The following is a 14,349-nucleotide window of genomic DNA, read 5'->3' as shown; positions in this document are numbered from 1 at the left end:
ACTCTATGATTTAAGAAGTAAAACTTTATGAAGAAGAAGAAGCAGCAGCATAAAGGCAGCATGTGTAACCTCAAACAAGTCTATCAATAGTTCTCAGCAAGAAACAGGAAATTGAAGTACAGGTATGAACAGATCTGCAGAAACAATAGCGTGATTAAGATTCTAGTTAAACATGAGGAAAATTAATGCAATTCATGCTAAATGCATGCAAAGCCATGTACTACTAATGAGATAAAAAGGAGAAGTTCCAAAGAAAGAAATGAATGAATTATGTATTGAGCCAATTTTTATAGGCTGTAGTTTCAAGATTTCTGGTGTTATGCCTGCTGACTAATTCGTGAAGTCCACACAAGCATCGCAACTTCTGCATTAATGACTTTTAGTGGTATCTATTTCTCCAAACAGCTTTCTGTTCTTTGCCCACTGAAATCCATTCTGCTGTTATTACTAACCACATTTTGGCCTTTCAAGGATGAAAAAAATCAATATGGATTGACACACTCAACTCCATCTCTGTAAAGTCGTCCCGTTCACAAGGAGTGGTGTCTGCATCGAGGAAGGACGTTTTATACTCTGGAGCAAAAACACGGATATTCTCCTCAAGGTAATTATATTAGTAATAAAAAAATAGAGTGTAATATTATTCATGTAATCTATATTTTGAAAGTAGTGCATGATCATGATGCTGCTCAGATCTTTTGTATCATTTTTATATTTAATTTGAAGGACGATATTTGGTATTATATCTTTCCAGAACTGCAATATGAGTGAAATGTGCACTGAGGTTCTGTAGAAAATAATCATAACACGCTTTTCTTTTTGGCATGCGTCAGAACTATGTTGTCAGACCTCGAAAAGGCAATGTTGACCATCGTGCAGATCTTCCACAAGTACTCCAGGCACAAGTGTAAGCTGAAAAAGGCTGACCTGAAGCTTCTCATTAACAACGAGATGAGCCAATTTATCATGGTGAGTGTTTGGGATCAGTCTTATGAGCTTGTTAGGTACACCCATGGAATGGGTGTGAAAGGAGTGAGTCACCTGTCATTCAAATCAGTGCGATTTTCCACTTGTGGTTTATGGACAATGATTTTTTACTATCAAATTATGCAAGCAAAGTATGAGGTAGTATCTGTCTCAGAGGCAGAGCTTTCTCGAGTAAAATGACACGCCCTAAATATGAAAAAAAAAACAAAAAACTGACAAAACCAGTGTCACTATTCTGTAGAACAAAATAGATTTTATTTAATCCACAGAGGAATGAGAGCACAATATTTGCAATATTTTTTCAATAACAGTACAGGTTCATTTTTTATCACACCAGCTATTCATTTAAAATCATACTAATAGTATACATGTTTAATCTGTCCTATTCACAGTGATCATAAATAGAAATGATTGGATTTATATGTCGGAGTTTGTATACCCCTTTTTTCAGTAATGAAAAGCAAATTTAAAACAGATGTTCATTCAAGTGAACAAAAGTATTTTATAACTGTAAAACAATCAAAAAATGTTTACTTTTATTACTTAAATTAGGTGCTTTTAATCTGTTAAGTCCCGTAGTCTTGTAACACACTCAATCAAGCGGGACTGGGCTTTCACGCAACAGGCACCATTTTAAACCCTCTGAATTAAAAAACAAAGAAACAAAATCGATTTATTATAAAAAAAAATTATAAAATGCCTGATGATATTGATAATGGCTGTGCATATTTCCTGCCTCCCCAGAAAATCCAGGACAGGGATACCCTTGACATGTTGTTTTCTGATCTGGATCAGAACAGAGATCGAGAGATCGACTTCCAGGAGTTCATACCCCTGATCGCCATGGTGACATCAGCGTGCAACGATCTGTTCATGGGGGTTCATCATTAAGACAATCGACTCCGTAAAAAAATAAATAAAAACATCGTAATAAACTCAGTGCTTTCTCAGATTTTTATTGCAAGAATCGTACTCTTGGTTCTGTTGTCAGTGACAGAAGCAAACTGTCTGCCTCTATGAGCTCATGTCTGTGCAACCATTTGGTTATCGTGTTACTCAGAGTGCGTTATGTTCGACTGGCTTTAATGAGTCTTTATTAAAGCCCGTGCTAGTCTTTACGCTTTCTACATGGTAGCCATCATATGTTTTTGGAAGAGCTAGCTGGTAGGAGAGAAACATACAAAGCAACTCTGAAAATTTCTGCCAGGGTTGCCAGATCATGTCTCACAAGTTTGGATGCAAAAAAACAAAATCACACCAATCTGGCAACACATATTTCTTACTCCTCCTTGATCTGCAGATTTGTTGGAGGTCTAAATGAATAGAAATAAAACGGCTAATAGTGACTTCTGACTTGATCAGCCGCCTTGATTGTGACAACATTAAAAAATTGCCGATTCATGCAAATACTTGCTGATGTATAAACTACTGCTGATTCGAAGATGTTTTAATTTAAGACACCATCGCTGAGAGCGCCTTTGGGAAATGCGCACCAGATATCCATGCTGTGATGCCAAAGCTATGCTTATCTTAAGATCAGCTAATGCATTTCTTGCGAGCTGATGATGTAAAGGACAGATTCTTGCGATAAGCAAAAGACCAAAACAAATGGAGAGGGTGTGCTGAAATCTAAGCTGTGTCCTCCCTTCTTAAATTACTTTCCAGAAATGTCAAGATGCGTGACCATGAGTCCTCCTGAGCGGCTGCGTGTTCCACCAGGTTTCCTCCCCACTGAATCATAGCTGAATAACACACAAAACATGAATAAGCTAATTGTACAATACAGCAAGGAAGTAATTAAAGAATTAAAGTGCACTGACTATGAGTGGGTCGATTGGCCCAGGTGGAGGTGCGGCAGGTTGGTGTGTACGGTGGCTCGATCAGGTGACCGGCTCCAGGGTATGACACTCGAGTGAACAGGTGAGATTTACCTGCTACGTGAAGTCGTCTTTCAATCTGATAAACATTTTAAAACAAACGTGTCAGTCACGACACGGCTACACTTGCCTGTCCTGCTCCTTTTGTGTTAGTACAGAATTCTTTTCTTTACTTCTAAGGAACTTCCATGTAACAGATACACTACCAGTCAAAAGTTTGGACACACCTTCTAATTCCATGGTCTTTCCTGATGTTTATTTCTTTCTTTCTACATAAAACAATGCTGAAGGCAGCCTATGAGATATGTCTGCTACTGATGCTCTGTAAAGCCTTCATAACGGCTCTAATCTGAGGTGCTGTTCATTGGTGATTTCTGAGGCTGGTAACTCTAAATGAACTTCTCCTCTGCAGCAGAGGTAAGTTTTGGTCTTGCTTTCCTGGGATGGTCTTCATGTGAGCCAGTTTCATCATGGTGCTTGATGGGTTTTGCAAATGCACTTGACAATACTGTTCTTGCAAGAACTATTCCAGAACACCTGACCTTCGTGTCTTAAAATAACAACTGACTGTTGTTTTTTGTCGTTACATATGGATTACTTAAGTCCATGTGTGTTATTTCATAGTTTTAAAATCTCCAGTATTGTTCTAGAATGTAGAAAATAAATCCCTAAACAAAAAAAACATTGAATTAGAAGGTGTGTCCAAACTTTTGACTGGTAGTGTATTTAGATATGTAGAATTATTAATATGAAAAAAGTGTTAATATAGATAATGTGGTGGGACATGATGGTTTTTCACCTCACCTCAGACCTGAACAGGATAGATTTAATTCTCTCAGTATAACCCTTAATAACTCTCGGCTTCTTGCTGAACAGATATGCAATACACAGATTATTGGCCAGCATCTTACACAGCTACGATAAAAATGTGTGAAAACATGAAGGGGGAAGGGGGAAAAAAAGCAGCAATTATCAGGGTTCAAGCACTTTAAATGCTGATAAGATGTTATGTATTAGTTAGCAAGCATGCAAGTGCTTAATAAGGAGCTGGAATAAGACAACGATGCTTAGAGAGTTTAGTAATGATACTGTAACACACAATTCAAAAAGGCCAACACAGTAAACCTGGATATCATTCGACTCGGTATGCTTTACTGAATCTAATGATAAGCAGTTCCAAGCTTTTAGGACAAATTACTCAGAAATGATAAGCAAATGTAGCAATTTTTTATATCGCAGGCCCAGTAGATGTCCATCTGGAACTACTCACATTACATTTACATTTGGCAGATGCCCTTATCCAGAGCGACTTACCATTATCTCTTCTATGCAACTGAACTATTAAGGCTCAGGGGCCAAGCAGTGATAGCTTAGTGGACCTATGATTCAAACCTTCCTTTCAGTCTTCCAACACTTTAACCACTAAGCTACCACATTACTCATGCATCAACGTCCTCAATCTTTGTCATCATAACAAAAAGTTTCTTGAGCCAAAGTGTTTCAGAGATATAACCTAATGTTCATTTTGGTGTGCTCTCAGACACGTACAGTTTCATGGAACAAAACCTTCTGAGAGAAAGAAAGAAAAAATAATCATCACTAGAAAAATACTGATCGATTTGCAATTCAGGATAAGCTGCAAGCTGCTTAGTTAGCTCTACATACACTAAATACTTAATTTTATGTTGTATTTCTGCTCATTTCCGCAACATGGAAAAATGATGTTCCTTCACGCTGTTATCACAGAAAAATGCTTCATAATTAATTGTACTTGGTAACTAGGCATCACTGGTACAAGGCAGTGGTGAGACCGGCCATGCTGTATGGTTTTAGAGACAGTGTCACTGAGGAAGAGACAGGAGTCAGAGCTGGAGGTAGCAGAGCTGAAGATGTTGAGGTTTTCTTTAGGAGTGACACGGTTGGACAGGATTAGGAACGAGTACATCAGAGGGACGGCTCATGTTGGACATTTGGGGGACAAAGTTAGAGAGAGGCCAGATTAAGATGGTTTGGACATGTTCAGAGGAGGGAGAGTGAGTATATTGATAGGAGAATATTGGACATGGAGCTGCCAGGCAGGAGGAAAAAAGGAAGGCCAAAGAGGAGGTACATGGATGGAATAAATGATGATTATGAAGCTAGTGGGTGCATGTGTTGAGGATGCAGAAGATAGGGATAGGTGGAGAGAGATGATTCGATGTGGTGACCCCTGAAGGGAAAAGCTGAAAGAAGAAGAAAAAGAAGAACTAGGCATCACTGACTATCTGGTTTAGATTATTTTTTACTACTTTACTTATTACTGTACCTGCACCTGTACTGTATTTCCTTATACTACTAACTACTTCTTCAAACATTTTAGGAGAATTCTAAATGATTGTTTATTGTTTTATTCTGTTTATTCAGAAGTCTATTGACTTAAGAGGTTCTGAAAGATTTTAGCTAAATTTCATTACTTAATCTGATGATGTCATGATAGATAGACACATAGACAGACAGACAGACAGATAGATAGATAGATAGATAGATAGATAGATAGAGTGCTTAAAAAAGAGATCCAGAAGATGCAGCGTTGCATCCGGGTTATAAACCATTACTGACTTTTATTTTTCCCCATCTTTGAAAAGTTAGACATCGCTGAAACCTCAGTCTGTGTGCGTCTACGTTCACGGCTCCCTCACCTCGTCTGCGTTCTCCACAGACGCGCAGCACAAGTCGTCCTCTCCGATGAAGAACAGCAGAGGGCAGCGCAACTTCTCAATCTGTTGATGACACATACAGTGTTTCAGGTCATGCAAGGGTCATTGCGTTACCATAGCAACATAATCAGGCCACACCAGAACCAGTAGTTTTGCGGCCAAATGGAAAGTCCGATTTTGATGTTGTTTCCAAACGAACATAAAAATGACAAGGGAATGGAAAATCCCGTAACTCTGTATTAATAATGAACAGATCACATTTTATTTTTATTTTTAGATATAAAATACATAATCCTGGTAAACTAAGCATAATTATGTAATTAAATATGATATATATTATTAACATAATTAATACAAATATAATTTACAATAAGTTCATAACAGATAGTGAACACTGCGCTCCAAACAGGACTAAACTAAGCCTCTTAAGCCTCCAATCTCTGAAAAATAATAATAAAAAGAAATACTTCCTGCAAATCCTTTCATCCGGTTCACTTGTGCTTATTTACCTGAAGGAAGTTTTCAGGTGGAACGTTAGACGGTAAACAGTAGTCCCTGAAACTCACGTAGCCTCGATCGTTAATATTCCAGAGTTTTTGGTCTCTGGAAAGATGAGAGATGATAAAATATAAATGATCGTGTCTGAGTCACTTAATTCTGTCTGCTTCTTGACTGCATGAGTCTTGTTAATAGAGCACACATTGTATTAGAACTTTCGATGCATAAATAGTGTAATAAAATGCCTCCCCCTGCTGGTGTAGTGTAGTTTATTACCATTCCATCTCATTCCATCTGTCAGGCTTGGGATGTTCAACAGTTTCTGTTTGTTAGCTTTTAGAAACTGTTGTTGTGTTATCATTTTTGAATCTGAACTAAACTGAATACAATTTCAACATTTGCAGGCATTTTATTTATTACAATAAAAATAAGCTAAGCTGCTATAATATTTATTCTAAAAAAAAAAAAAGAAGGCAAAAACAAGATAATAATTTTATTCTTGTTATCTCATAGGAATTTTCCAACATTACCAATTATACTATTTAATTAATAACACATCAGACTTTAGCTATTTGTGTATAGCTGCTTTTAATGTGCCGTGAAATATCCACAAATGAAGTTAGTTCCTGTTATACTTTACATTATACAGTCCTTCTAAGGAGTCTTATTGTGAATATTGTGAGAAAAATTCTTGATTTTACAGCATTTTTTACCCTCAAAATTTGGAATTTATGTAATTACACATATGTAATTACTTTCTGTCATAGCTGTACTCATGTTCGACACATCCTGGCCCAAATCTGCAGTAATTCTGAAACATCAAAAGCTCCTCAGAATATCATGATGTCTGCTTGATTTTGTGTTCATTTCTGCGCTGGAAAAACCTGGAATTCCCAAAGGGAGTGATTACGGCAGCTATAGACAGCCTTTGAAGCTTATTATGTTACTAATAGACTGCAAAGCACAAAGCTGTCCTCTCTTCTGAAGACTTTCTTCATGCTGAAATACGGTTAAAGCCGAGTCCGTGTTCTATAAAATATCACACAGTATCAGTTACTCACTCATCGATATTCTCTCCGTCTTCACCGAAAAACTTGTTGATGCTGCAGACCGGCCCGTTGATGCAAACCACGCACCTCGGCTAGACAGGTTATGAGAGGAAAACAAACTTGTCTGTTGTGGGATAGAATGATTTTTATCATCCCTACATGATGTTTCAGTACATTGCCATGATGAGGTACAACATTAATCTCTGATTAAATTACCCGACCTGCAAACCTTTACACATTTCACACCGCAACTCAACATTAACTTGAAATATGCCCTTTTCGCTTATAAAAGCAGTAGTGGAGCCAGTCAACTCAGGTGTCTTGTACTCGCCAATATTAACTGACACTATCTGGAATCTCACGTGCCGTTAAACGAAGCGTATAGAGAATAGAGAATAGAGAAATAGACAATCTTTTGGGTTCATTAGTGGGAAATAACATCTATCAACATATAGAATTATGATTAATTAAAATATACAATTAAGATCAATTGATTAAATATTGAAAATGATTAAAAACAGAATTTATATTATTTATATGGGAAAGAGAAAAAGGTTATAGTTTGATCCGAAAAGATCAAATAGGCCTGTAATGAAGTGTCTACATTTAACACTTCATGAATAAGGCATATAATTAGAAAATGATTCAGTAGTGTTTTAAGAAACAAAGCACTATTCACTGCAGATGGACTTGAACATTTAATATCAGAAAAACACTGAAAATCTCAGCCATGTGGACATTAGACAATCCAAAATTTGCTAAATAATTTGAAAAAAAGAATGCACATTTTTGCAAAAGCAGTTCTGATCTATAAAGCTATAATAATAATAATAATAATAATAATAAACAACAACAATAATAATTATCATTATTATTATTATTATTATTATTATTATTATCATTATTATTACTATTTTTATTATTATCATTATTATCATCATCATTATTATTATTATTATCATTATTATTATTATTATTATTATCATTATTATCATTATTATTTGCCCTCCCTTACTCTCCTTAAACCTGAAATCATAGAAACGCTAATTTCCTGAGCGATTTTTTTAAAGCTGTTTCATGATTATTAAAAGCACTGATTGTAATTTCAACATGGAAAATTGCAAGCACTTGAAAAATGTCTTATAATATGTGATTCACAGTTGATCCAATGATACGATTTTGCTATGTATAAAGTGCACAGACCTTTACATATCAGAAGCTGCTTAGTGAATTGAATAGCTTCCTAGAATACTTCAGTGTATAAGCTAGGTGATGCAGTGTCCAAGTATTAGCATTGTGTTTATGTGCAATAAAATGATTGCTATTGTAATATAAGAAATAAAAGCAGTTTTAGCATTATTATTTAACGTGATTAGCTGTTCAGTGTCTAAAGTCAATGTCTTACGTTAACCGACAGGGACGTGGCGATCCGCAGAGCTATAAAGACCCCGAAGGAAATGCCAATGATCGCAATCCGATCCTCACACACTTGAGGGTGATCAGACAGAACCTGCCATGCTGCCTAGGGAATGGGAACACACACACACACACACACACACTGTTTGACAGATTATTAAGAGTGACTTGCAGAAGTGCTTTGTTGTCTCTTTCAAAAAAAATCCCCACAAATCCTCATGCTAGTTCACAGGTCAGGGATTAAGAGCAGTCTAAATCCCTGTAGAACAGGTTGGTACAGTTTGGAAATAAATAAAATAAAAAAAAAGCACATGGTGAAAAGATATTCAAACAGTCAGAGGGAGTTCATTCAACAGCCTTGGAGCCAGGTCAGGGAAAGAGTGTTGATGCATGTCTTTCTTGTACCCTGTGGGATTGTGGGTACAAACGAGCAGTGCTAGAGCTTCTGAAGGAGCATGGTGCAGAGTAGAGTGTGATAAATTGCAGTAATCCAGACTTGAAATAACAAGGAACTGGACCAGCACCTGTGTTGCCTCTGTGGATAGAAACAAACACCACAGCATGGTAGATGAATTGAGGTGATGTGAGGACAGAAGTTCAGTCGGTTGTGACAAATGGCGAGACCTGAGAGTTGTCCAGGGAGATCACAAGATCTTGACAGGGTGATGAGTCTTTAGGGATGTACAGCAGCACCTGCCAGACATCGTGAGATCCGTTCAGAAGCCAGAGTGTCAGAGTGATGAAAGGATAAAAAATGAGTTTAGTGTCAATCACCATCGCAGTGGTATGAAACCCTAGGACCTCAACAAGAGAGTGGGACCTGAAGAACTGAAGCAGTCCAAGCACTGAGCCTTGTGGGACCAGTAGAGCGTCTGTAGAATTGGATCCCTTGCATGTCACCTGATATGACCTCCTGTTAGGAGGCAAAGCATTGCCGTGTCACGAACTATTATTAGCTGTATCAGCACAGTGGTTCTGAGTTTCTTCAATCAATAACAAAATGTTATTTTATTGCATTGTAGAAGGATCATGATCCTATAACCTGACTTTCAGCACACATGACTATAACTGAGATATTACACAAAGATCTTGCATTCCTTCATCCTGCAAAAGATCACAGTTATTTAAATTACTAATGTGTTATTATGGCAAATATTACCAACTAGGGATGTGATATTATATTGAGAGCAGATAAGCAATAATAACAGCAGGAGTAGGTGGAGTTGATGAAGCTTTCTGTAGAAATCGGCACAACTGGTTAGAATTCCTGAGGAAGGGGCAATAATGGGAATATCTTTACTATAATTATTGGAATAATATACATTTCTGCTGCTTTGAAAGGGACAAATAACCTCACCTTCAAGTATGAGTCTCCCACGTTGACACGTTTTCGGGGTCCAGGAAGATCTTTGTGATCAAAGTAGGATAAAGTCATGCAGGCCAGACCATGTGAGGTGATCAGAGCAGCACGGGACTCCATCAGGCCTCGAGCCACACCCAACAGATCTACAACTGCAGGAAACGGACCTGGACCTTGAAGAAAAGTGAGAGACGTTCTTCTCCAAGGAAACCTCATGAACATTCTATTCAGTATGGCTTACTAATAATACAGTCATTTCTGTTGTCTTATAGTGAGATAACAGCAGTGTCCCTAATGATGTAATAAATACTGTGCATTTACACTGTGCTCTCTATTGGTCAGTGTATCAATTTTAGAAGAGAGGTATTGTCGCAAATGGAACATTAATGGTTTGTTAAATAATCGGAAATATAAGCCGTTTCCTTGTTGATGACAAATGATGTTCATATTTTTTGTCCACCAGAGGGCTGTCAGCCATTTTGAATTTGTTTCTTCATCCAGTATCAGCACCTGGTAGCCCCGCCCCAAGTATGTGATTCAGGATGCAGGATGCATTTTCTTCGAAGTCTCAGTTGTTCCTACATAATGAACTAGCTAAGCGGTTTTGCCATTGTACAATCACCACAGCAAATATGGTGTAGAATATCTGAATCACTCCTGAACCACACACACAATGTGTCCTATGGAATGCCAAGCCCCCAGATCTATTTGGGTGGGTGATTATAGGGTATAGGTTGAAATTTAAGAAGCAGTACACTTCCACTGAAGAAAGTCACGGCTTGGTGCCGTTCCAAAAGAAGGCGTGACCAGGTCTATAATAATTCAGACTAACCTGGAGGGAGGAATAAAGTCGCCACCACTTGGTTTTGGCGTAATTCGATCCTCCTCACGCCTGGCGCCATGTACCATCGCTGAAGTGAGACAGTAGCCAGCTCACGCTCATGCTTTCTGCTAATCTGCTCATCTATGGAGGAATTAAGAGGAGAAATGTGGCCTTCCAGCACAGACACATCCACTGAGTATGGAGTCTCCACATCTTTCTTTCTCAACCTTGAAGAATGGGACAGAAAAGGAAAAATCGCTTGTATCTCAATTTTATTTAATAAATCCAAAGAAATATATAAAGAGATGTTGGTTACAAGTAATTAAAAGTCAAATGTCATGCACTGTCATACAACCAGATCTTTTTAACAATTACTGATCTTCAGAGGTAACAGAGATATATAAATATTATGCTATAAAACTATAGAGTTTTCAAATATTCCTGATATTATTTTATTTAAGAGGCAATTTTTAAAAAGCTGCCTCTTTTGTCTTCATAGTTCAGGCTTTATAAACAAGACTAACCCCAGATGACAATTTTCCTCCTACCTCAGACCTTCTTTTTCACCAGGTGCAGGCTGAAGACTCCAAAACAGGCCCATCGGCTCACAGCCGACATACGAACCACCAACAGAGGGATGTTTAGTCACTGTTACAGATGTAAAGTTTATTTACCTTCCTTTTACTTACCTTTTCTACCTTCTAGTAGGAAAAAACGACACTTTAAATTATCAGTAAATATAACAGTAAAAATAAATCGCTTACGGTCTACAACTCCATCCTCATCGGTGTGATAATGAGAAATGGACTGCCACAAATGTCCATCCTCACAGGTCAGCTGAGCTCTCATGGTCACCGGGGAGTTTGATGGAAGATGATGAGCCTCCAGAGCGATCAGCTCATCAATTAAAGCACGACAAGGTGTTGCTCTTAATAATGGAGCTGGTCTGCATGTTGCAGTCCATCTCACTGGACCTGCACAGAGCGAAGGACATCGGTTTGAACTCAAAAAAGGACAAGTTAGATGCGGGTTTATAGCTGGTGTATAGATTAATCCAGGATGCTGTCCTCTGTATTGATTAACCAATACCAAGTTAAAGTATTAAGGTTGTGTAAGCTTTAGTAAAGCTGAAAATGTGAACTTTGGAAGGATTACATGAGACAGCAGAGGACAAAAACAGTCCAAAAAGTCAAGTCAACTTTTTTTTTTTGTTTGAGAATCCTTGAAGATAGCTTTAGTCATGGTGACATTCTCTCTGAAATGTTCAACACCCTTAAACCAAAACCAAAACCTGTGAACCTGGAGAAACAAAAACAATCATTCAAAATCCAAGCCTTAAAATGATACCTCAATGCGAACAGAATGACATAGAGAATATGTTTTAAACACCAAAATGCCTACAGTTCAGTCTTATAGTCAAACCCTAAACACTTAAACTCACCATCTTAGCTTACCGACTTAGTTTGAGGGTTTAAGTGTTAGACATTCCTGAACTGAAACTTAACATTCCAGTTTGAACCAAAGGTCACATGCATAATGATTCAAAACCTTAAAACTTAAAAGTCAGCGCTCTTTATTTCGAACCCTGAAATATTTTTGAGCCACAAACACTTTCTGGATGGAGCCTAAAATACCTAAAGTTGATCATGTCCAGGTATAGAAACATAAAAACATAATTTAGAATTAAGCCCCAATAGTACACTAAAGAACAGGAGGCACAGGACTACTTTTCCTCATGTAGTATATCCGAATTCATCACCACCTGTAAACCTGACTACATATTACGATGTTTATTTAAAATTTAAGTCCTTTCTTACAACAGTAACATCTTTAACATTATCTTTTCTATACAATTAGAAGTACAAATCAAAGCAGAAAGGTAAACAACATTTTATTTACTTGTTACTTATTGTTAAAAACAAAAAAAGGGTTTTTTGTTTAACATGGTACACCATCACAGTTTATTGGAGTGCTTATCCTGAAAATTATTACATTATAAACATCTGATTTAAATACACTTTAAGATTATTTTCTGACAGTTGTTTATCTTATGCTCATTTGTGGCATAAAGCGAAAGACATGTAGCTTAAAAGTCAAGCAAGTGAAGTGTTTTTTGGGGTTAGATTTCTGTTTGATTCTCATCACACTCCTTTACATAACCTCACATTTGAATTAATCTCATTTCTATTAGTTGTTCTGCAGGTAAATCCTGAACCGTTTAGTGTGAACAAATTATTCTGTGTCATTAATTTGACTTGGCAACCTGTTATTACGACTTAATAACTAGAAATCGGTGACTCATTATCTCAAGAGATTATCTTTTTATTTTTAATTCAGTATCTCGTTATTTTTGAAATTATCTCATTATTGTATCCTATTAATAGAAAAAGAGATATTAAGTCAATATAATGACACATTTTCAATCCATCCTGTGTGATTGTTTACCTTTGCACTGCTGGATGTCACGTGAGCTCATTTACTGCCTAATAAATAACGATGGTTTGTTAAAATTACGACTTTTACAGATGTGCACATCTGTCGAAAGACTATAAAAAGACTTCAAGGAGAGTAAAACTTCTTTTAGAGCCGAGCCCGCAGCATTTCAGGTGCAGTTTACCATGTAATAAATAATAGGTGTAAATAAATAAATAAATAATTACTGAGATCAAACGCCCTTACCGTGGAAAGTCTTTTTTAATGCGCGAGGACAATGAATTTGTTTCCGGGACAATCCTGAGAAGGTGCGAACACCAACTAACCCCCTCATCATCATCATCATCATCATCCTCATCTGATTTTCAGACCCTACGCATCTGCTCTCAACGTAACCGCATCTCTGTGCTCTTACTGCGACGCCCATGGTTTCACTGTTTTGAAACTTACCGTGACCACGTGCCTGATGACGTCACAAACACACCGGAGGAGGTGCCGCTGTGCTAAATATTAAAAGGTGTGTGTTGAGAACTGCTGGGGTGGGTTTGACACAGACAGACACTGAGAGACTGATTAAAAAATTGGGACAACATTTAGAAATGTCCCATAAGAGTGTGGGAACATTCTGACTAACACCACATGAGAAATTATTATTCTGTCATGTAAATTTGTTATTTATTTTTTCCCCACTATTATTATTATTATTATTATTATTATTATTATTATTATTATTATTATTAATAATAATAATTATAATAATAATATTAATATAATAGTAATAATAATAATAATTTTAATATATATTAATTTATTTTTATAAATTAAATAATAATAATAATAATAATAATAATAATAATAATAATAATAATAATAATAATAATAATAATAAATTTTAATTTATTAAAAAAGTCTTCTTCTGCATTTAATCATTATTTCCTGTTATTTTAATGTTTAGTGTCAGTTGTGTCCTCATGCCAATGATGAAAGTACTCAGCACCACACCCTAATAATGATGATCATGATCCTTCCTGGTAATTATTTTATTTCATTATCTTCAATATTCCATATATCCTTTACCTGAATCATGTTTTGTCTTGTCCCTTTTAGAAATGGTGTCACTAATGCATTGTGCATGAATCCTTTTAAAAGATCACTTTGACCACTTCATCTTGCATTGAACTTAATATTTTTCAAATGAACCTCCCTTTCA

General features: G+C 36.7%; 2 protein-coding genes across 3 annotated transcripts; one reads left to right on the top strand and one right to left on the bottom strand.

Moving 5' to 3' along the window:
- The first annotated feature begins 481 nt into the window (after positions 1–481).
- Positions 482–1,878, top strand: LOC131342887 (protein S100-B-like). The gene is made up of 3 exons (XM_058374174.1): positions 482–604; positions 834–969; positions 1,732–1,878. Exons 2-3 carry the CDS (start codon positions 838–840, stop codon positions 1,876–1,878), a joined length of 279 nt encoding a protein of 92 aa, XP_058230157.1. The 5' UTR covers positions 482–604; positions 834–837.
- On the bottom strand, positions 1,240–13,581 carry LOC131342886 (bile acid-CoA:amino acid N-acyltransferase-like). 2 transcript variants are annotated; one of them, XM_058374173.1, is made up of 11 exons: positions 13,386–13,581; positions 11,471–11,680; positions 11,255–11,354; positions 10,716–10,933; positions 9,881–10,056; positions 8,513–8,629; positions 7,120–7,199; positions 6,070–6,163; positions 5,543–5,623; positions 2,808–2,943; positions 1,240–2,729 (listed from the first exon to the last, which is right to left on the bottom strand). In XM_058374173.1, the coding sequence occupies exons 1-11, from the start codon at positions 13,564–13,566 to the stop codon at positions 2,617–2,619; spliced, it is 1,506 nt and encodes a 501-aa protein (XP_058230156.1). In that variant the 5' UTR covers positions 13,567–13,581; the 3' UTR covers positions 1,240–2,616. The 2 variants fall into 2 exon arrangements, 1 of the variants encoding a protein (XP_058230156.1); XR_009203076.1 differs by lacking the exon at positions 1,240–2,729 and having other exon boundaries at positions 5,463–5,623.
- Between the last annotated feature and the right edge of the window lie 768 nt (positions 13,582–14,349).

This window comes from Hemibagrus wyckioides, linkage group LG21, assembly GCF_019097595.1.
Source record: "Hemibagrus wyckioides isolate EC202008001 linkage group LG21, SWU_Hwy_1.0, whole genome shotgun sequence".
Classification (NCBI taxonomy): Eukaryota; Metazoa; Chordata; class Actinopteri; order Siluriformes; family Bagridae; genus Hemibagrus; species Hemibagrus wyckioides.
This window is presented reverse-complemented; position numbering and strand designations above follow the sequence as displayed.